Source organism: Oryctolagus cuniculus, chromosome 7, assembly GCF_964237555.1.
Source record: "Oryctolagus cuniculus chromosome 7, mOryCun1.1, whole genome shotgun sequence".
In the NCBI taxonomy this organism is placed as follows: Eukaryota; Metazoa; Chordata; class Mammalia; order Lagomorpha; family Leporidae; genus Oryctolagus; species Oryctolagus cuniculus.
Genome location: NC_091438.1, coordinates 120699598 through 120724158, shown reverse-complemented (window position 1 = coordinate 120724158; position 24561 = coordinate 120699598). Strand labels below are relative to the sequence as shown.

Below are 24561 nucleotides of genomic sequence, written 5' to 3'. Positions count from 1 at the left end.
TTTTTCCCCTGTGATGGCTTTTATCTTTGGACTATGCCTCTGTGGATTTGTGGAATGTTTGTACTTTCAGTGAATACCCTGAAGTGTGTGCTGGGTGTGGCCAGGGAGCTCTGTTCAGTAGTCCAGGGTGAGGGGAGTGTCCAAAATGATACCCAAGTTGGGCATGGTAAATCTCTCCTTTTTTTTTTTTTTTTTTTTAATTCTTTAATCAGAGGGGAGGTTTGTGCTGCTCTGTTGTATTCTCATGCTCACTTCCTCTCCTCCAAGGAGACCATTGCCTGGTCACTAGTCTCAGTGGGCATAATACTCATTTGTGCTGCCACAAGACCCACACAGAGGATCTGTGCTGTCCTCGATGTGAGCATGGATCTCACAGCAGTGACCTTCATCAGGGAATCAGGGAGCCCTAAGCATGTAAGCCGCCCAAAGTGACTGCCCAAAGTCCCAGCCACACCCTGCACCCTCACATGGAGCCACATTGTTTTCACAGTCCCAGAATACAGGGCTCCCATAGTTCTGAGCACCCACTTTGTCAGTTTTCCCAGCCAGACACAGGTGTCTCCTCTCAGCTGGTTGCTGGGCATGGAGACACTGGTTGGTGCAGCTATTACGTATGTCCAAAATGGCACCTGCCCATTCTCGGCCAGTTACAGGACCCCAGTACTGGGTGGCCCCTTTCTTTTCCTCTAGGTTAGCAGGTATACTGTCTCCCACAGGGCTCCAAGCTGGAATCATGCCAGGCTCTCCCTGCAGCTTTATTGTCAGTGGCTTGGGCTGCTTCAGTCTGGCCTTACCTCATTCTCGCAGCTGGTTGCTGTGGTTCTCGGCTGCTGGGGTTCTGAGTTGTGTGCATCTGCGCCCTCCACATGGATTCACAGTGTTTCTCTGTTTTGCATGGAATTTCCTCTGCCATTTTCTTCCTAACTCTTCCCTGACCCTGAAATTGAACTCTCTCCACTTTTTTTTTTTTTTTTTTTTTAGCAGTCTTCCCCTAAACTATAGTAGTAAGTGCCTTTCCTATTCCTCCATCTTGGTCTCTCCTTGAAAAAAAATTCCTTAAGCTTGCTTTTCTAATAGAAATATAATTTTACCCTAAATAAAATTATTCTTTTCCCAATGTCTGAAATTTGTTTTACGAAGTGTGTCCTGTTGAAGTAATCAACAGGTCTGCCTTCTGTGTTTAGTTAAACTGTTGTGCCTTCATATCTGTGGAGGATTGGTTCCAGGGCCCTTGAAAATCCAAAATCCATGGGTGCTCAATTCCCTTTTATAAAATGGTTTAGTATTTGCAAATCTTTTTACATACTTCCTTATACTTAAATAATCTCTAAACTACTTATGATATCTAATACAATGTAAATAGTTGATATGTTTTATTTGTTTAGGGAAAAATGACAAGGAAAATGTACATGTTTACAGTTTTTTCCTCAAATATTTTTGGCCCACATTTCATTGAATCTGTGAATGCAGAACTCATAGATACCAAGGACTGATTGTATTTTGATGATTGTCAGCTTATAGGTTTCTAGCCTTTGTTAGCTTAGAGGTTGTACATCCAGTGTGATGGTGGGTTTTATAGTTCACCAGTTTGTAAATAGGTTTGTAAGATTTTATCCTTGGGGCCCGCGCTGTGGCTCACTTGGTTAATCCTCCGCCTGTGGCGCCGGCATCCCATATGGGTGCTGGGTTCTAGTCCTGGTTGCTCCTCTTCCAGTCCAGCTCTCTTTGGTAGCCTGGGATAGCAGTGGAGGATGGCCCAAGTGCTTGGGCCCTGCACCCGCATGGGAGACCAGGAGGAAGCACCTGACTCCTGGCTTCAGATTGGCGCAGCACCGGCTGTGGCAGCCATTTGGAGGGTGAACCAATGGAAAGAAGACCTTTCTGTCTCTTTCTCTTTCTCTCTCTCACTAACTCTTTCTCTCTCACTAACTCTGTCAAATAAAAAAAAAGATTTTATCTTTGTATACTTAAAATTTATAAATCACATTTTAATAATTCAAAGTGTAATACAAATCTGATCTACTTTTTAGGTTTAAAAAAGTCTCTTGAGTGGTGTTTCCTCACCGATGGAGAATTACTTCCAAGCAGAAGCTTACAACCTGGACAAGGTATTAGATGAATTTGAACAAAACGAAGGTGAGATTTAATGTTGGTGAATTTATTTGGGTTAAATTTATTTATTTATTTGAAAGGCAGAATGAAAGATAAGACACACACACACATACACACACATCTTCAATCTGCTGGTTCACTCCCCAAATGCCTGCCACAGCAGAATCTTGCCCAGGCCAAAGCCAGGAACCAAGAACTTACCCAGGTCTCCCATGTGTGTGGCAAGAACATAAATATACAGGCCATCATCTGCCTTTCCAGGCATATTAACGGGAAGCTGGATCATAAGTGGAGGGAGAAGAGCCCAGGCACTCCAAAATGGAATGTGGTCAAGTGGCAGCCTAACTTGCTGTACCACAGTGTTTACCCCTATATTTGGATTTACAATATAGAAAATGTGGGCTTATTAGAGGATGCTGTACTTAAAAAAATCAGATCTGATAACTTCATGATGATGATGATGATGATATATAATAAGAAGAAATAACATTTTTAATACTAGGTACCAAATACCTACATGGGATTATATCATTTAACCTTTAAAACAAATTCCATGACAGTGACCTTCTTATCTCCATTTTATACATGAGAATAAAGGATAGAAGTTTGGTAGCTTTCCCAAAGTTACATGTTTGACAAGTGTCAGGTTGGGTTGTAGGCAGCGTGATACTAAAGCCTGAGCCCTTCCTACCCTAATAAATCAATTTCTGGTAAAGAACAGCTTCAGATTGTGAGCTTGCATTTCCTGAACCAAGAAAAATAATTTGTTCCATATTGATTGCCCAGTAAAGTAATGATACATTTTAAACCTGATCTTAAGATTTATATTTTTTTAACTTAATGCCAGAATGATTAATTAAATTATACATTCTCAAACCTTGATATAGAAATGTCTGGTTAAGGTTCACTTCATCTAGGGAAGTTTTTACTCTAAATTGCCCTCTTAGTTTGATTTGAGTATATAAGCCATAATTAAATTTCCCTCACTTCCCTTCCCTTCACCTGTTTTATCTATTTCTAACAGGAAATGGCAGGTAGCAAGTTTACAAAGTAATGTATTTCCATCCAAAGTCCATGATTTGAGTAATGGACTTCACATTCCCACTATATGCAGTGATTTGGATTGTTCTTTGATAGCAACTGAGAAGAGATTAGCTTTGATTTTGTTGCTTCAGGTCTATGAAAGATGAGCTTTAAATAGAACATGGGGTCATGCAGATCACCTGGAATGCCTGCTCTTCTCAAATTTGATTGTATATGACCTACTGCTAACCCACATCCCTAAGCTCATTCCTGATTCATATAAATATGAAATATAACCTTTTAGAATTTGATCAGATTTAGGAGGTGTATTATCCTCTGAGGTTCAACCATTGGTACAGATATTTTTGTAACCCCCCTTTTTTTTATTTAGTCCTCTGTGTATCGGTCATTTGAGTCATGGGATGTCTTGATAAGTTTTACACCTAATTATGTGAATACTGTGCTTCTAGAATACTCTAATAAAACTGTTCATTGTTCATATCTCTGTGACTTCTTCAGATTCTAGTAGGGTTCTTTGTATGTAACTTTTTTTTTTTTTTTTTTTTTTTTTGACAGGCAGAGTGGACAGTGAGAGAGACAGAGAGAAAGGTCTTCCTTTCCGTTGGTTCACCCCCTGCCCCCAGTGGCCGCCATGGCCGTGCTGATTTGAAGCCAGGAGCCAGGTGCCTCTCCTGGTCACCCAGGCGGGTGCAGGGCCCAAGGACCTGGGCCATCCTCCATTCACTCCCAGGCCACTTTTTCAGTACATTTTTTGAATCTGTGAAAATATTTTAGATAGAAAACATGGCATTTGCAAAATATAACTCCTTTAGAAGGAGGATTTCTGAAATCAACTTTGGTTGTAACTACGTGTTTTGTTTGAATTATTTTTTGAATAATTATAAGTACCAGTTATGTTAAAAGCTATCATCTCTAGCCAGGTACCTTAGAGAATATATTTTAAGTAAAATTATTTCTCATTTTGTGTTACTTTCTTTCTTTGAATGGCAAATATACTACAAATGGACTATGATGATAAATACTAAGTAAGTGATGTGATGCCCAGGTAATAGGTGGCTAAATAATGAAAATTCTAATACTTGATCATTCCTTTGGACTATTTTTTTAGAAGATTTTATTTATTTGAAAGGTAGAGTTACAGACAGTGAGAGGGAGAGACAGAAAGATCTTCCTCGTTGGTTTGCTCTCCAAATGGCCGCAACGGCTGGAGCTGTGCCGATCCAAAGCCAGGAGCCAGATGCTTCTTCCCAGTCTCCCACATGGGTGCAGGGGCAATCTTTTTTCTCCTTCCTTCCTTCCTTCCTTCCTTCCTTCCTTGTTTTTGTTTTTGTTTTTGTTTTTGTTTTTGTTTTTAGGGGCCATCTTCTACTGCTTTCTCAGGCCACAGCAGAGAGCTGGATTGGAAGAGGAGCAGCCGAGACTAGAACTGGCACCCCTATGGGATGCCGGTGCCATAGGCAGAGGATTAACCTACTGTGCCACGGCGCCTGTCCCCCTGTTGGACTATTAAGAAATGCTGTCTCATATTTTCAGGAAATAGGTTGAAAATATGATTTCCTTTTATTAAAAAAGTTAATCTGGGCCGGTGCCGCGGCTCACTAGGCTAATCCTCCGCCTAGCGGCGCCGACACACCGGGTTCTAGTCCCGGTTGGGGCGCCGGATTCTGTCCCGGTTGCCCCTCTTCCAGGGCAGCTCTCTGCTGTGGCCAGGGAGTGCAGTGGAGGATGGCCCAGGTGCTTGGGCCCTGCACCCCATGGGAGACCAGGAAAAGCACCTGGCTCCTGGCTCCTGCCATCGGATCAGCGCGGTGCGCCGGCCACGGCGCGCCAGCCGCGGCGGCCATTGGAGGGTGAACCAACGGCAAAGGAAGACCTTTCTCTCTGTCTCTCTCTCTCACTGTCCACTCTGCCTGTTAAAAAAAAAAAAAAAGTTTATTTGATTTATTTGATCGAGAAAGAGCATGCATTGAGCCAGCTGCTCATTTCATTCCCCAAATGCCTCCAAGGGCTGGAATTCAGCCAGGCTGAAACTCAAACCCAAGAAATCAATGTAGGTCTCCCACATGGATGGGCATTAGAAAGAAAGCTGGAGGGGCTGGCTCTGTGGCATAGCAGGTTAAGCCTCCACCTATGGTGCTGGCATCCCATATGGGTGCCAGTTCAAGTCCTGGCTGCTCTGCTTCTCATCCAGCTCTGTGCTAATGGCCTGGGAAAGCAGTGGAGGATGGCCCAAGTGCTTGGGCCCCTGCACCCACGTTGGGTACCTGGAAGAAGCCCCTGGCTCCTGGCTTCGGGTTGGCCCAGCTCTGACCTTTGTGGCCATTTGGGGAGTGAACCAGTAGATAGAAGACCTTTCTCTCTTTCTCTCTCTCTCTCTCTCCCCCTCTTGCTATCTGGAACTCTGGCTCTCAAATAATTAAATGAATAAATATTTTTTAAAAAAGGATAGATCTTGTACAGTTTTGAAAAATGAAGATACCTTGTAAGCCAATTCCCAATCATGATACAAGTTATAGAGCGTTCAGTTTCCACAGAAAATTCCTTCATTTTTCCTTACCACTCAATTACTATATTCTCTCCACTGTTCTGGATTATTTTCCCCTTCTTAGGTTATTCTCTGTTCTACACTGTGTATAGTCTAAGGGTATTTCCCCTCTCCTGGGTCCAACTATAGCTGGTGGGTCAGTTTAATTATATTACTAATTGAGGTAGAATTATTTTGTTTTTTGAAATGTTCTGAGATATTACCCATAAGCTCTTATTCCTAGCCAGAAATTAGAAACCTTCATATTCTAGAAATATTATATTTTCAGAGTGCAAAATGTTGATTAACTTAGTTCTAGTAGCTTTTCAGTTTTACCAACAAATTTACTGTAATTATCTTTTCAGATGAAACAGTTTCTCCTACCTTATTGGATACAAATTGGAATAAGAGTCTAGATCCCCCTTCTCAACGACCAGCATTTAACTCAGCATTGACCAGTGTGAATGAGCCTGCAGTTTCTAATGAGTCACAACCACAGCTGAAAGTCTTCTCCCAGGCTCATTCAGCTTCTCTGACTGCAGAGGGAGAGGATCATTGTGCTAATGGACAAGACTGCAATCTAAATCCAGAGATTGCCACAATGTGGATTGATGAAAATGCTGTTGCAGAAGATCAGTTAGTTAAGAGAAACTATAATAGAGATGATCTGTGCAGTGCTATTGAAGTGGGAGAGAAGTGTGGAAACCTAGCTTGTCTGCCAGATGAAAAAAATGTTCTTGTTGTAGCTGTCATGCATAACTGTGATAAAAGGACATTGCAAAGTGATTTGCAGGATTGTAATAATTATAATAGTCAATCCCTCATGGATGCTTTTAGCCATTCACTGGATAATGAAAACAGACAAACTGATCAGTTTACTTTTAGTGTGAATGGGTCCACTGAAAAAGATATGAACTCAGAGAAACAAATGGATCCATTGAATAGACCAAAAGCAGAGAGAGATTCTGTTAACCATCTATATACTACTTCATCTGATAGTCTAGCCAGTGTCTGTTCCTCTTCACAATTAAAGGTTGATGAAAATATAGGTAGAGACTCCTGCATGTCTGCAATTACAAGTTTAACAATTGATTCTGTAATCTCATCCCAGGGAACAGATGGGAGTCCTACTGTTAAAAAGCAAGAGGGCTGTAAACCAGAGGAGGACCTCAGTGGCAAAAACAGCTCTTCTAGGACAGATGTAGGGAGTAATAACTCCTTTCCCCACTTGAATGAGGGTGTTCTGACAAAAAAAGAGCCAGCCGAGGAGAGAACAACTGAAGAATCTCTCCTGTCTGGTTTACCTTTGCGTCTCAAACCAGACATGCCAAGTGGGTCTGGAAGGGATAATAACCATGAACAGTTTTCAGATTGCCTTGTGCCTGCTGAAGTTAGGGCTGATGAAAATGAAGGTTATAAACATGAAAAAATTCTTGGCACTACAGATTTCCTTCATGTGACAGAGCATTTCTCTGAATCTGAGGAGATGACTAATTGGAAATTGGCTAAACTAAATGAGATGAATGATAGCCAAGTAAATGAAGAAGATGGAAAGTTTCTGCAGACTTGTCAGCCTGAGGAGACTTGTGGTGGTGATAGTGCAGGAGAATGTGTTGGCATGGCAGACGCATGTCTAGACTTAAAAGGAACTTGTATGAATGAAAGTGAAGGATGTGATTTCTCCACTGTTGTAGATGCACCAGCAGCAAATTCTCTAACTAATGGTTGTGATTCCTATGGAATGCAGAGCCCAGTTGTTTCTTTTGTTCCAAAGACTTTACCCTCCAAAGAAGATTCAGTAACAGAAGAAAAAGAAATAGAGGAGAGCAAATCAGAATGCTACTCAAATATTTACGAACAAAGGGGAAATGAGGCCACGGAAGGAAGTGGATTACTTTTAAACAGTAGTGGTGACCTAATGAAGAAAAATTATTTGCATAATTTCTGTAGTCAAGTTCCATCAGTGCTTGGGCAATCTTCCCCTAAGATAGTAGCAAACCTGCAACCTATCAGTGTTCCTTTTGGTGGTGCAAGACCCAAGCAACCTTCTAATCTTAAACTTCAAATTCCAAAGCCATTATCCGACCATTTACAAAATGACCTTCCTGCAAACAGTGGAAATAATATTAAAAACAAAAATGATACTCTTGGGAAAGCAAAATTAGGGGAAAATTCAGCAACCAGTATATGCAACGCATCTTTGGGAAACATCTCTATTGGTGATACAAATGGAGAACATTCGGAAAGTTATGAGGCTGAGATCTCCAATAGACCGTGCCTTGCATTAGCTCCGGATAGTCCAGATAATGATCTCAGAGCTGGTCAGTTTGGAATTTCTTCCAGAAAGCCATTTACTACTCTGGGTGAAGTGGCTCCAGTTTGGGTACCGGATTCCCAGGCTCCAAATTGTATGAAATGTGAAGCCAGGTTTACATTTACCAAAAGGAGGCATCATTGCAGAGCATGTGGGAAGGTAAGTTGAATGCATCAGATAAGAAATCTGGCATGCCATTTCATAATGCTGAATTAGAGATTTAAAAAGGCAATATAAAGTGAATATGCTCTGGTTGAGATAACAAATAGTTTCAGAAAACCCAGTTTTACTAAATTTCTGTATAAAAATTGTCTTGCTGATTCTTAGATAGAGTATATGATTGTTTTTATTGTTGCCAAGACTTATGCTGAATCAGTTACCAGGAAGAGATGAGAATTGAGGAAGTGTTAACTTTGTGGTTTCTATATTGATAGATACTTGGTTAATAGAATAGTTTGAAATAAGGAAGTTACTCTTTCAGTTTAGGAAGTATTTGTGATTGACCTCATATTATTTAATTATTTTTTTCAAAGATTATTTATTTGAAAATCAGAATTATAGGCCAGAGCCGTGGCTCACTTGGCTAATCCTCCAACTGCAGCGCCAGGACCTGGGGTTCTAGTCTCTGCTGGGCTGCCGGGTACTAGTCCCAGTTGCTCCTCTCCCAGTCCAGCTCACTGCTGTGGCCCAGGATGGCCCAAGTGCTTGGGTCCCTGCACCCACATGGGAGACTGGGAGGAAGTACCCAGCTCCTGGCTTTGGATTGGCGCAGCGCCAGCCTTAGTGGCCATTAGGGGAGAGAACCAACGGAAGAAGACCTTTCTTTCTGTCTCTCACTGTCTATAACTCTCTCTCTGTCTCTCTCTCTCACTGTCTAACTCTGCCTGGCAAAAAAAAAAAAAAAAAAAAAAAAAAAAAAAAAAGCCGGCGCCACGGCTCACTTGGCTAATCTTCCACCTGCAGCACCGGTACCCCGGGTTCTAGTCCCGGTTGGGGCATCGGATTTTGTCCCGGTTGCTCCTCTTCCAGTCCAGCTCTCTACTGTGGCCCGGGAAGGCAGTGGAGGATGACCTAAGTCCTTGGGCCCTGCACCCACATGGGAGACCAGGAAGAAGCACCTGGCTCCTGGCTTCGGATTGGCACAGCATGCCGGCCATAGCGGCCGTTTGGGAGGTGAACCAATGGAAGGAAGACCTTTCTCTCTCTCTCTCTCTCACTGTCTAACTCTACCTATCTCCCCCCCCCCAAAAAAAAATTCAGAATTATAGAGAGGGAGAGAGAGGCCACTGGTTCACTCCCCAGATGGCTGCAATGGCCAGGGCTAGGCCCGGCTGGAGCCAGGAACCAGGAGTCAGGAGCTTCATCTGGATCTCCTAATTGGATGACAGAAGCCCAGACTCTTGGGCCATCTTCCGCTGCTTTTCCCAGGCCAATAGCAGGGAGCTGGATTGGAAGTGAAGCAGCCAGAACATGAACTTGGGCCCAAATGGGATGCCAGCATCGCAGGCTGTGGCTTTAACTGCTGTGCCACAATGCCAACCCCATATTATTTAATTCTTAAGAAACTGAATAGTACATGTAGAATCTCTGTAGGATTTTGCTTCTGTACTATTCTGGGGCATTGTAGACACATACACACAAGTTTTGGTATTTTCCCCAATATAACTTTGGTACAGAGTTGTTCCTTATGATAAGAACAATTGATATTCCTTAGCTCTCTCCAAATTCTTTTAACTAGTAATATAACTCACTAGTTTTTTTTTTTTTTTAAGATTTGTTTATTTTATTTGAAAGGCAGAGTTATAGAGAGGCAGAGGCAGAGAGAGAGAGGTCTTTTATCTGCTGCTTCATTCCTCAAATGGCTGCAACAGCTGGAGCTGGGCTGATCTGAAGCCAGGAGCCAGGAGTTTCTCCAGGTCTCCCATGCAGGTGCAAGGACCCAAGAACTTGGGCTGTCTTCTACTGCTTTCCCAGGTCATAGCAGAGCCGGATCAGAAGTAGAGCAGCCAGGACTTGAACCGGCACCTATATGGGATGCTGGCACTGCAGGCAGTGGCTTTACCCACTATGCCACAGTGCAGACCCCTAGTTTGTTCTTTTTTTTTTTTTTTTCAGGCAGAGTGGACAGTGAGAGAGAGAGAGACAGAGAGAAAGGTCTTCCTTTTGCCATTGGTTCAACCTCCAATGGCCGCCGCCGGCGCGCTGTGGCCAGCGCACCGTGCTGATCCGATGGCAGGAGCCAGGTACTTATCCTGGTCTTCCAAGGGGTGCAGGGCCCAAATACTGGGCCATCCTCCACTGCACTCCCTGGCCACAGCAGAGAGCTGGCCTGGAAGAGGGGCAACCGGGACAGAATCTGGTGCCCCGACTGGGACTAGAACCTGGTGTGCTGGCGCCACAAGGTGGAGGATTAGCCTAGTGAGCCATGGTGCTGGCCCCCTAGTTTGTTCTTTAAACAAGAGCTGTAAATAAAAAACAGGATTTCCTGGGTTTAAAAATATGAAAAATAGGATTTCATGTTTTTTAAAAAATATGAAAACAATATGAAGTTTGGTGTGAGTCTGGGTTCAAATTTCAGTTTTGTAACTGATCATATGTAACTTCATTAAACCTTAGTTTCTTTTTTTTTTTTTTTTTAAGATTTATTTTATTTATTTGAAAGTCAGAGTTACAGAGAGAGAAAGAGAGAGAGGTCTTCCATCCTTTGGTTCACTCCCCAAATGATTGCAACGGCCAGAGCTGAGCTGATCTGAAGCCAGGAGCCTGTAGCCTCCTCTGGGTCTCCCACACGGGTGCAAGAGCCCAAGGACTTGGGCCATCTTCCACTGCTTTCCCAGGCCATAGCAGAGAGCTGGGTTGGAAGTGAAGCAGCTGGGACATGAACCGATGCCCATATGGTGATGCTAGCACTGCAAGCCGTAGCTTTAACCCGCTGCGCCACAGCGCCGGCCCCTAAACCTTGGTTTCTAATCTATAAAATCAACTCAGGAGGAAAGAATCTCTAGCAGCTTCCTTCAACTTAACTGGCTTAGTCTAGACCTGCCGTCTTGGAACAATTTATTGGTAAAGGGAATCGGTATTGCCTGGTTTGGCTAATCAGTCATGAGTTAGCCCCTGGGTGGGAATTCAGCAAGAGCACAACACAGAAGAATTCAATGTGGAGAATAGAAAAAAAGTGAAAACTGAGACTGGGCTGTTGGTCTCTGATTATTAAAGTTTAAAGAAAGCAACCTAATTCCTAAGTATTTTTGCAGTGTTATTTTTGTTAATTGAGGTAGACTTGTGTTCCAGAGGCTGAAACAGGGCATTTTTCCGTTAAAGGATTAGGTCAGATTCATCATTTCTATATTGTTCTGTTTTGCGTACTGTGTAAAACATTTTATGACTTTTTTTTTTTATTCCTTAGGCAGATAATAGAAACATTTTTTTTACAGACCAGTATATCCAGATGTAATTAGTAAATTTAGGTACCTCGGATGCGTTCAGAAAGAAAATAATGACAAAAATGCATATAAACATAGGTGGAATTTTTGCTTTGAGGAATTCATGGAATTTGAGGATTTGTGGATTCTTAATTCCATCCCCTTTTTTCCATTTCCATTGACCTCAGAGATGGTATACAAGAATTGATGAGACAGGTTAATGTTAAAGTGCAGCAAGTTAAGACACCACTTGGGACTCACACAACTCATATTGGAGTGCCAGTTTGAGTTCTGGCTACTCTGCTTCCATCCAGGTTCCTGCTGATACATTCTGGAGGGCAGCAGACAGTGGCTCAACTGCTTGGGCTCCTGCCACCCATGTGGGAGACCCAGATGAAATTCCTGGCTCTTGGCTTCTGCCTGGCCCAGCTCTGTGTGTTGCAGACTTTTGGGAAATGAACCAGTGGATAGATGGTATCTCTCTCTCTCTCTCTCTTGCTTTGCCTTTCAAGTAAATTAAAATAAATAAATAAATATTTTTTTTATTTTTAAAATTTATTTAATAAATATAAATTTCCAAAGTACAACTTTTGGATTATAGCAGCTTTTTCCCCCATAACCTCCTTCCCACTCACAACCGTCCCATCTCCCTCTCCCATCCCATTCACATCAAGATTCATTTTCAATTATCTTTATATACAGAAGATCAATTTAGTATATACTAAGGAAAGATTTCAACAGTTTGTATTCACACAGAAACACAGAGTATAAAGTATTGTTTGAGTACTAGTTATACCATTAATCTCATAGTACAACACATTAAGGACAGAGATTCTACATGGGGAGTAAGTGTAGTGACTCCTGTTGTTGATTTAACAATTGACACTCTTCTTTTTTTTTTTAACTTTTATTTAATGAATATAAATTTCCAAAGTACGGCTTATGGATTACAATGGCTTCCTCCCCATATCGTCTCTCCCACCCACATCCCTCCCCTTTCCCACTCCCTCTCCCCTTCCATTCACATGAGGATTCATTTTCGATTCTCTTTATATACAGAAGATCAGTTTAGCATACATTAAGTAAAGATTTCAACAGTTTGCTCCCACACAAACATAAAGTGAAAAATAATAGATGATTTTTAAAATGATGATGAAATCAGATCAGACCTATTGTCATGTTTAATCCCAGTGAGAGTCAAGTTGGGAATTGATAATTTCTTCTTCTTTTTTTTTTTTAAAGAAGATCAGCTTAGTATACGTTAAGTAAAGATTTCAACAGTTTGCACCCCCATAGAAACACAAAGCAAAATATACTGTTTGAGTACTCATTATAGCATTAAGTCTCAATGTACAGCACATTAAGGACAGAGATCCTACATGAGGAGTAAGTGCACAGTGACTCCTGTTGTTGACTTTACAGATTGACACTCCTGTTTATGGCATCAGTAATCTCCCTATGCGCCAGTCATGAGTTTCCAAGGCTATGGAAGCCTTTTGAATTCACCGACTCTTATCTTGTTTAGACAAGGTCATATTCAAAGTGGAGGTTCTCTCCTCCCTTCAGAGAAAGGTACCTCCTTCTTTGAAAACCTGTTCTTTCCACTGGGATCTCACTCACAGAGATCTTTCATTTAGGGTTTTTTTTTTTTTTTTTTTTTTTTTTGCCAGAGTGTCTTGGCTTTCCATGCCTGAAATACTCTCATGGGCTTTTCAGCCAGATCGGAATGCCTTTATGGCTGATTCTGAGGCCAGAGTGCTGTTTAGGACATCCACCATTTTATGAGTCTGCTGAGTATCTCGCTTCCCATGTTGGATCACTCTCCCCTTTATTTATTCTATCGGTTAGTATTAGCAGGTACTAGACTTGTTTATGTGCTTCCTTTGACTCTTAGTCCTTTCATTATGATCAATTGTGAACTGAAATTGATCACTTGGACTGGTGAGATGGCATTGGTACATGCCACCTTGATGGGATTAAATTGGAGTCCCCTGGTATGTTTCTAACTCTACCATTTGGGGCAAGTCAGCTTGAGCATGTCCCAAATTGTACATCTCTTCCCTCTCTTATTCCTACTCTTATGTTTAACAGGAATCACATTTCAGTTAAATTTCAACACTTAAGAATAACTGTGTATTAATTACAGAATTAAACCAGTCATATTAAGTAGAACAGACAAAAAAACTACTAAGAGGGATAATGTATCAAGTTGTTCATTAACAGGGCTATGCTGATCAAGTCACCGTTTCCCATAGTGTCCATTTCACTTCAACAGGTTTCCTTTTTGGTGTTCAGTCAGTTGTCACCGATCAGGGAGAACATATGGTATTTGTCCCTTTGGGACTGGCTTATTTCACTCAGCATGATGTGTTCCAGATCCCTCCATTTTGTTGCAAATGACTGGATTTCGTTGTTTCTTACTGCGGTATAGTATTCTAAGGAGTACATATCCCATAATTTCTTTATCCAGTCTACCGTTGATGGGCATTTAGGTTGGTTCCAGGTCTTAGCTATTGTGAATTGAGCTGCAATAAACATTAGGGTGCAGACCGCTTTTTTGTTTGCCAATTTAAATTCCTTTGGGTAAATTCCAAGGAGTGGGATGGCTGGGTCGAACGGTAGGGTCGGACAACATAAACTTTACCACAAAAACTCTTAAGAGAGACAAAGAGGGGCACTGTATAATGATTAAGGGATCAATACAACAAGAAGATATAACAATTATCAATGTATATGCACCTAACTACAGGGCAGCAGTTTATCTAAAAGATTTGTTAACGGACTTTAAGGGAGACTCAGACCCCAATACAATAGTACTGGGGGACTTCAATACTCCACTCTCAGAAATAGACAGATCAATAGGACAGAAGATCAACAAGGATACAGTAGATTTAAACGACACTATAGCCCAAATGGATCTAACAGATATATACAGAACTTTCAATCCTACAGCTAAAGATTTTACATTCTTCTCAGCAGTACATGGAACCTTCTCTAGGATTGACCACATACTAGGCCATAAAGCAAGTCTCAGCAAATTCAAAAGAATTAGAATCATACCATGCAGCTTCTCAGACCATAAAGGAATGAAGTTGGAAATTAGCAACTCAGGAATCCCTAGAGCATACACAAACACATGGAGATTGAACAACATGCTCCTGAATGAACAGTGGGTCATAGAAGAAATTAAAAGAGAAATCAAAAACTTTCTGGAAGTAAATGAGGATAACAGCACAACATACCAAAACTTATGGGACTCAGCAAAAGCAGTGTTAAGAGGAAAGTTTATATCAATAGGTGCCTACATCAAGAAATTGGAAAGGCACCAAATAGATGAGCTTTCAATTCACCTCAAGGATCTAGAAAACCTACAGCAAACCAGACCCAAATCTAGTAGGAGAAGAGAAATAATTAAAATCAGAGAAGAAATCAACAGGATTGAATCAAGAAAAACATTACAAAAAAATCAGCCAAACGAGGAGCTGGTTTTTTGAAAAATAAACAAAATTGACACCCCATTGGCCCAACTAACTAAAAAAAGAAGAGAAAAGACCCAAATCAATAAAATCAGAGATGCGAAAGGAAACGTAACAACAGACACCACAGAAATAAAAAGAATCATCAGAAATTACTACAAAAAGCTGTATGCCAGCAAACAGGGAAACCTATCAGAAATGGATAGATTCTTGGACACATGCAACCTACCTAAATTGAACCAGGAAGACATAGAAAACCTAAACAGACCCATAACTGAGACAGAAATTGAAACAGTAATAAAGGCCCTCCCACCAAAGAAAAGCCCAGGACCAGATGGATTCACTGCTGAATTCTACCAGACATTTAAAGAAGAACTAACTCCAATTCTTCTCAAACTATTCAGAACAATCGAAGAAGAGGGAATCCTCCCAAATTCTTTCTATGAAGCCAGCATCACCTTAATTCCTAAGCCGGAAAAAGATGCAGCACTGAAAGAGAATTACAGACCAATATCCCTGATGAACATAGATGCAAAAATCCTCAATAAAATTCTCGCCAATAGAATGCAACAACACATCAGAAAGATCATCCACCCAGACCAAGTGGGATTTATCCCTGGTATGCAGGGATGGTTTAATGTGCGCAAGACAATCAATGTGATACACCACATTAACAGACTGCAGAAGAAAAACCATATGATTATCTCAATAGATGCCAAGAAAGCATTTGATAAAATACAACACCCGTTCATGATGAAAACTCTAAGCAAACTGGGTTTGGAAGGAACATTCCTCAATACAATCAAAGCAATCTATGAAAAACCCACAGCCAACATCCTATTGAATGGGGAAAAGTTGGAAGCATTTCCACTGAGATCTGGTACTAGACAGGGATGCCCACTCTCACCACTGCTATTCAATATAGTTCTGGAGGTTCTAGCCAGAGCTATTAGGCAAGAAAAAGAAATTAAAGGGATACAAATTGGGAAGGAAGAACTCAAACTATCCCTCTTTGCAGATGACATGATTATTTAGGGGACCCAAAGAACTCTACTAAGAGACTATTGGAACTCATAGAAGAGTTTGGCAAAGTAGCAGGGTATAAAATCAATGCACAAAAATCAACAGCCTTTGTAATCCTCCGCCTAGCGGCGCCGGCACACCGGGTTCTAGTCCCGGTCGGGGCGCCGGATTCTGTCCCGGTTGCCCCTCTTCCAGGCCAGCCCTCTGCTGTGGCCAGGGAGTGCAGTGGAGGATGGCCCAGGTGCTTGGGCCCTGCACCCCATGGGAGACCAGGAAAAGCACCTGGCTCCTGGCTCCTGCCATCGGATCAGCGTGGTGCGCCGGCCGCAGCGCGCCAGCCGCGGCGGCCATTGGAGGGTGAACCAACGGCAAAGGAAGACCTTTCTCTCTGTCTCTCTCTCTCACTGTCCACTCTGCCTGTCAAAAAACAAAAAACAAACAAACAAAAAAATCAACACACTTTGTATACACAGACAATGCCATGGCTGAGGAAGAACTTCTAAGATCAATCCCATTCACAATAGCTACAAAAACAATCAAATACCTTGGAATAAACTTAACCAAGGACGTTAAAGATCTCTACAATGAAAATTACAAAACCTTAAAGAAAGAAATAGAAGAGGATACCAAGAAATGGAAAAATCTTCCATGCTCATGCATTGGAAGAATCAATATCATCAAAATGTCCATTCTCCCAAAAGCAATTTATAGATTCAATGCAATACCAATCAAGATACCAAAGACATTCTCCTCAGATCTGGAAAAAATGGTGCTGAAATTTATATGGAGGCACAAGAGACCTCGAATAGCTAAAGCAATCTTGTACAACAAAAACAAAGCCGGAGGCATCACAATACCAGATCTCAGGACATACTACAGGGCAGTTGTAATCAAAACAGCATGGTACTGGTACAGAAACAGATGGATAGACCAATGGAACAGAATTGAAACACCAGAAATCAACCCAAACATCTACAGCCAACTTATATTTGATCAAGGATCTAAAACTAATTCCTGGAGCAAGGACAGTCTATTCAATAAATGGTGCTGGGAAAATTGGATCTCCACGTGCAGAATCATGAAGCAAGACCCCTACCTTACACCTTACACAAAAATCCGCTCAACATGGATTAAAGACCTAAATCTACGACCTGACACCATCAAGTTACTAGAGAACATTGGAGAAACCCTTCAAGATATTGGCACAGGCAAAGAATTTCTGGAAAAGACCCGGGAGGCACAGGCAGTCAAAGCCAAAATCAACTATTGGGATTGCATCAAATTGAGAAGTTTCTGTACTGCAAAAGAAACAGTCAGGAGAGTGAAGAGACAACCGACAGAATGGGAAAAAATATTTGCAAACTATGCAACAGATAAAGGGTTAATAACCAGAATCTACAAAGAAATCAAGAAACTCCACAAAAACAAAACCAACAACCCACTTAAGAGATGGGCCAAGGACCTCAATAGACATTTTTCAAAAGAGGAAATCCAGATGGCCTACAGGCACATGAAAAAATGTTCAAGGTCATTAGCAATCAGGGAAATGCAAATCAAAACCACAATGAGGTTTCACCTCACCCCGGTTAGAATGGCTCACATGCAGAAATCTACCAACAACAGATGCTGGAGAGGATGTGGGGAAAAAGGGACACTAACCCACTGTTGGTGGGAATGCAAACTGGTCAAGCCACTATGGAAGTCAGTCTGGAGATTCCTCAGAAACCTGAAGATAACCCTACCGTTCGACCCAGCCATCCCACTCCTTGGAATAAATATTTTTTAAAAAGAATAATTGATGAGAAAAATCTGAGTTTCTAAGATAATGGCCTCTAAACATAGGTATACTTTTTTTTGACTATTAATCAGATTATACTGGAACTATTCCTAGAAAAATACTCCAAATAATTTAGTTTTGTAAAACATTATCTGTTGAAAAGAAAATTAGTTTGCTCCCTTCTAGTGGAATTTAAGCATTTCCAGTAATTTTTCTACTTGGTATATATAGTTAAATTATCTCTACTGCAAGCAGTCTAGGCAATCGAGATTCAGAGATCCATAAATTGAGATTTGTGATCTCCTGTAATTAATAATGAGGGGCACCGATTTCAGTGGATGGGAAGAGGAGTATCTGGAGTTTTTGGAGTTTCTAAAAGAATCCAAAAAATAATTGTGAACCACGAATTTGAGTAGACAAGCAGACTCTCCGATCCCACAGCAAATTATAATGTATATAATGTATCGATAGTGCCAGTTATGTGTGCTTTATATTAATTTTCATTTAGTGTTCATCAGAATCTTGTAGAGTGGGTGTTAATTTTTCCTGTTTCACATGTTGAGAATCTAAAGTTCAGAGAGGTCAAGGTCAGTTTCATAAATGCATGTAGTGCCACAGCCAGCTGTAAAGCCAGAATTCTTTCCTTTAGTCATATTACTCTTCCATCATACTTTTTCATTCATTCTGGCAATATGAACAGAGATATAATTTATGGAACAAAGTTCTAAAAAGTGTGAAAAAATGGGATCACATTAAAGTATAAAATTAGCAGTAGGAAAATAGAAATAAATTTCATTTTACAGAAAAATGAGTCAAGATAAAAATATGCTTGAATATATTTATTGTCTATGAAGATCCATTTGTGTTGAATATTTTTATTTGACCATTTCACTTCAAAAGCCTAGAAGAGCTGCTGAATTTAAGAGTGTAGGGAAAAAGTGTTCTTTTAAAGTAGAGAATATTACTAAAAGAAAAAAGTTATTTTTCACTTGGTCAATGGCAAGAGTTTGTCACTCTTCTATTACTGTCACTGATGTGACTGGTTATACTTTATTAAGTGCCAGTTGATATTTGACTTTTTTTGTTAAGATTTATTTATTTATTTGAAAGAGCTGGAGAGAGAGAGGGAGAGAGCGAGAGAGAGAGAGAGATCTTCCATTCGCTGGTTCAACCCCAGTGGCTGCAAAAGGCAGGACTGAGCCAGGTGGAAGCTAGGAGCCAAGAGCTTCTTCCAGGTGCCCTACATGGGTAGCAGTGCCCCAAGTACTTGCACCATTTTCTGCTGCTTTTCCCAGCTGTTAGCAGGGAACTGAATCAGAATTGGATCTGCTGGGGCACGAACTGGTGCCCATATGGGATGGGCTTTACCCGTATGCCACAACACTGGCCCCAGTAAATGATTATTTTATCTACTATGTGATATAATAGACATAAAAATAACAATTAAAGATAAAATTTTATGAATTTGTGCTTCTAGCTTAGATGTTTTGTATTTGGAATGGTGTTAAAAGTGAGACTAACAGGTTTTTGAAGGCTAATTTATGCAAGGCTTATCTAGTTTAACATCACATTTCTCTAAATTTAGTTACAGATAAGAAAAATGTGCCTCAGAAAGGTTGAGTAACTTGTCCCAAATCTCAGAATATAAATGGAAATATGTGGGTTGTAAAACAAAGCTGTCCAATTCCAAAGCTATGAGCTCTTTTACTACACTAGACACAGCAGCAAACTTTCGTTGTACTTGAATTGCTTACTTGGATGAACTTTAGGGTTGGGCGTTGGTAAAAATTTGAGGGTTTGAGTATTTGAATTTGTAAGGAAGACGGAGAGTAATTATTGTTAACAAGTGATGGAGTAGCCTAACAAAATTAGCTTCTTAGGTCTTCCTCACTTATCAGTTCTTGGATTACAAAGCAGGACAGGAACATTATGGGCACCAAGTCATTGAAAGAAAGGAGAACTAGTGAAAGTAATATATACCAATTCATTTCACCAACATTTTTTCTCTTTTAATGAATTTTTAAAAATCTGATTCAGAATAGGTGAGTTTTTATTACATTTATAGTTTGAATAGGCAGAAGAGAGAAGGGAACTATAGGAGAGCCAGTGTGGGGGAAAAAACCTAGACTGGTATGACAGTTTTGGGACTGTTTCCTAGGAAGGATTGCAGAGATTTTCATTCTTTTTCCTTGCAGTTCTAAAAAGCTTGTGTAAACTCCTTTGTTCCAAAAAAAAAAAAAAAAAAAAAAAAAAAAAGACAAATGGAAACATCATTGCTAGCACTGATTTATCTTCATAAAATTGTTACTGAACTTGCTGATTGCTGACTTCACTTTGTGGGAACAGTATGCCATTAAACATTTTGAAATGTACTCAGTTGATAGTGTGTTTTCTGGTAATGATCCCAGTTGTACTGAAATGCTGTTTATTAAGGTGTCAGTTAAGTAGGCTATTCTTGGAGTTTTATTTTGTTACCACTGCTTCCCTTTTCAATTAATTTTTCATGATAGTTTCTTTAGGGTGCCTTTAGGTATACAAGACCTTCCTCATTTAAAATTTTTAAAAAGTTGCTCCTCTTCCAGTCCAGCTCTCTGCTGTGGCCCGGGAGGGCAGTGGAGGATGGCCCAAGTGCTTCGGCTCCTGCACCCACATGGGAGACCAGGAAGAAGCACCTGGCTCCTGGCTTCAGATCGGCACAGTGCCGGCCGTAGTGGCCATTTAGGGAGTGAACCAATGGAAGGAGGACCTTTCTCTCTGTCTCTATCTCTCTCTACCTGTCAAATAAAAAAAAAAAATGTTGCTTGATGGTATGTGTAATATTAAAGTGGTACATTGAAATATGATCTAGATTAATTTTTTATATTTTTAAGATTTATTTTTATTTATTTGAAAGAGTTACAGAGAGAGGTAGAGACAGAGAGAGAGGTCTTCCATCTGCTGGTTCACTCCCCAGATGGCTGCAACGGCTGGAGCTGTGCTGATCCGAAGCCAGGAGCTTCCTCTGGGTCTCCCATGCAGGTGCAAGGGCCCAAGGACTTGGGCCATCTTCTACTGCTTTCCCAGGCCATAGCAGAGATTTGGATCAGAAGAGGAGCAGGCGGGACTAGAACCGGTGCCCATATGGGATGCTGGCGCTTCAGGTCAGGGCTTTAACCCACTGCACCACAGCGCTGGCCCCTAGATTAACTTTAATACAATTCTAGAAGGGTTTCTCCCTCAGACATTTGAAATTATAGGTATTAAGCATTGATAAATGTAATTATAAAATATTATATATATTTACATTTTATTATTTATTTAAAAGGCAGAGAGAGACAGAGATCTTACATCTGCTGGTTTACTCCCCCAAATTCTTGAAAAAGCTAGGTCTGTGATAAGGCTGAAAACAGGAGCCTAGAAATTAATCCTGAACTCCCATGTGTACTTAGACTATCACCTACTGCCTCCCAGGGTGTACCTTACTGGGAAGCTGGAATCAGAAGTGGGGCCAGAACTTGAACCCAGGCACTGCATTATGGAATGTAGGTGTCCCAAGCAGCATCTTAATTTGATAAATGTGCCAAATACTCCAGAATCTTACATTCTGTATGTGTGTATAATTTATGTTCTCATGTATGTATACATACATATATACATATATAGAGAGAGACACACACAGATTGATGAAATGACCAACTAAAGCCATTTTCTAATTCTGTGCATTTAATTTGAATTAGCAGTCCATAGTAAAATCAGGAGTAATTTTATTGATAAAAGTATATAACAGAACTTTTATATAATTTTTTTTTTGACAGGCAGAGTTAGAGAGAGACAGAGAGAAAGGTCTTCCTTCCGTTGGTTCACCCCCCAAATAGCCGCTACGGCTGGCATGCTGTGCCGATCCAAAGCCAGGAGCCAGGTGCTTCTTCCTGGTCTCCCATGCAGGTGCAGGGCCCAAGTACTTGGGCCATCCTCCACTGACTTCCCGGGCGACAGCAGAGAGCTGGACTGGAAGAGGAGCAAGCGGGACAGAATCCGGCACCCCAACCGGGACTAGAACCTGGGTGCCAGCACCACAGGTGGAGGATTAGCCTAGTGAGTCACGGCGCCGGCTAACATTTTTATATTTAAATAATTATACTACATTTCTAATTTTGTTGAGTAAAATAGTACTTTAATTTTAAATATGGGGCCGGCTGTGTGCTACAGTAGGTTAATCCCCACCTGCGGCACGGGCATCCCATATGGGTGCTGGTTCCAGTCCCGCTTGCTCCTCTTCCAGTCCAGCTCTCTGCTATGGCCTGAGAAAGCAGTAGAAGATGGCGCAAGTCCTTGAGCCCCTGCACCCATGTGGGAAACCGGGAAGAAGCACATGACTCCTGGCTTTGGATCGACACAGCTCCAGCCATTGTGGCCATCTGGGGAGTGAACCAACGATGGAAGAACTTTCTCTCTGTCTCTCCTTCTCACTGCCTAAATCTACCTCTCAAATAAATAAATAAAGTATTTTTTAAAATTAAATATCATATTAGAAGCAACTGTCTGAATTAAAAATTGAGAATAGGGCCAGCATTGTGGCATAGGGAGTAAAGCCGCCACCTGCAATGCTAGCATCTCATTATGGGCACTGGTGCAAGTCCTGGCTGCTCCATTTATAATACAGCTCCTTGCTAATGTTCTTAGGAAAGCAGCAGAAGATGATTCAAATGCTTGGGCCCCTGCACCCATGTGGGAGACCTGGAAGAAGCTCCTGGCTTCTCTCTGGTCCAGGCTTGTCTGTTGCAGCCATTTGGGGAATTAACCAGTGGTGGAAGTTCTCTCTGTCTATGTCTCCCTCTTTCTCTGTAACTCTGCCTATCAAGTAAATAAAATAAATCTTTTAAAAAATTTGGGGGCCATTGCTGTGGCATAGTGGATAAAGCTGCTAGGTGCAGTGCCGGCATCCCATATGGGCGCCAGTTTGAGTCCCGGCTGCTCCACTTCCAATCCAGCTCTCTGCTATGGCCTGGGATAACAGTAGAAGATGGCTCAAGTCGTTGGCCCCTGCATCTGTTTAGGAGACTTGGCATAAGTTCCTGGCTCCTGGCTTTGGATCAGCTCAGCTCTGGCCATTGTAGCCAACTGGAGAGTGAACCAGTGAATGGAAGACCTCTCCCTCTCTCTCTTTGCCTCTCCTTCTCTCTCTGTATAACTCTGGCTTTCAGATAAATAAATAACTTACAAATTTTGAGAATAAAATACATATTTTGAAATGTGATAAAAAGCCTTTTATTATTATTTTTGTTTTTAGAGAGTTATTTATTTGAAAGAGAGAGAGAGAGAGAAAGGGAAACAGATTTGCCATCTGCTGGTTCACTCCCCAAATGGCCGAAATGATCAGGGTTGGGCCAGATTGAAGCCAGAGGTCTGGAACTCCATTTGGGTCTCCCATATGGGTGGCAGGGGCCCAAGTACTTGAACCATCTCCTGCTTTCCCAGGTACATTAGTGGGAACCTGGAAGCTGTATGGGAAGTGTAGCAGCCGGAACTCCAACCAGCACTCATACATGATGTTGGTTTCATAGGTGGCAGCTCAACCCAGTATGCCACAATGCCAGCCTCAAGTCTGATATTTTTTTGTTAAACAAAGTAATATATATACATAACTTGAAAGATGACAGATGCTTGCTACCTGTGTATATTCTTAGCTTTATCCACTTAACAGACTTTATTTTCTAGATCAAAAAAAATGAGCAGAAAATATAGTTCCCCTAAGCCACTTTGTCTTACATTTTTCCTGTTTCTTAACATCTGGGGTTAATGTGGTATATTTGTTATAGTTGAATCAACATTAATACAGTTGTTATTAACTAAATTCCTATAAAAGAAATATTTTTAAAAACTACAGTTTTTGTTCACTCTGTATTACAGATTTTGTTCGGTGTGTATTGTGTATCATGGTCCATATAGAACAACTGTACTACCTTAAAAATCCCCTGTCCTTGCCGGCACCGCGGCTCACTAGGCTGATCCTCCGCCTTGCGGCGCCGGCACACCGGGTTCTAGTCCTGGTCGGGGCGCCAGATTCTGTCCCGGTTGCCCCTCTTCCAGGCCAGCTCTCTGCTGTGGCCAGGGAGTGCAATGGAGGATGGCCCAAGTCCTTGGGCCCTGCACCCCATGGGAGACCAGGATAAGTACCTGGCTCCTGCCATCGGATCAGCATGGTGCGCTGGACACAGCGCGCCGGCCATGGTGGCCATTGGAGGGTGAACCAACGGCAAAGGAAGACCTTTCTCTCTGTCTCTCTCTCACTGTCCACTCTGCCTGTCAAAAAAATAAATAAATAAAATAAAAATCCCCTATCCTCTACCTATTCATCATTCACTTCCCTGAACCACTGGCAACCACTCGTCTTGTTATTGTTTCTATTAATTTTTCCTTTTCTAGAATATTGTATAGTTGGAATCATACAGAGTGTATTTCAGATGGACTTTCCCCTAGAAATGCATTAAGGTTCCACTATGTATAGCTTGATAGCTCTTTTCTTTTTATTGTTGAATAATACTCTGTTACATGAATGTACCATAGTTGATCTACTCACCTGTCAAAGGACATCTGGGTTACTTCTGGTTTTGGGCAATTATAAATAAAGCTGCTAGAAACATTTGTATGTAGGCTTTTGTGTAGACATGAGTTTGTGTCTCACTTGTATAAACATCTTGGATCATGATTTCTGGATCATATGTTTCTGTATATAAGAAAACTACCAAACATTTTGCATCCCCACTAGCAGTGAATGAGAGTTCCTGTTCCTCTACATCCTCACTGGAATTTGGTGTTATAAGTGTTTTGGATTTTAGTTCTGATAGGTGTGTGGCAGTTTCTCACTTCTGTTTTCACTTGCAGTTCTT

General features: G+C 41.3%; 1 protein-coding gene across 7 annotated transcripts in view; it reads left to right on the top strand.

Moving 5' to 3' along the window:
• ZFYVE9 (zinc finger FYVE-type containing 9) overlaps nt 1–24561 on the top strand; it is a 210229-nt gene that overhangs the window by 75399 nt on the left and 110269 nt on the right. For all 7 annotated transcript variants that reach the window (XR_011390704.1, XM_070078506.1, XM_051857767.2 and 4 more), the window contains exons 3-4: nt 2031–2136; nt 6046–8153. Coding sequence is in view for 6 of the 7 variants with exons in the window: in XM_070078506.1 (XP_069934607.1) it covers nt 2067–2136; nt 6046–8153 (2178 nt within the window). In the remaining variant the exon portion in view is untranslated. The remainder of the gene's footprint in view (nt 1–2030; nt 2137–6045; nt 8154–24561) is intronic.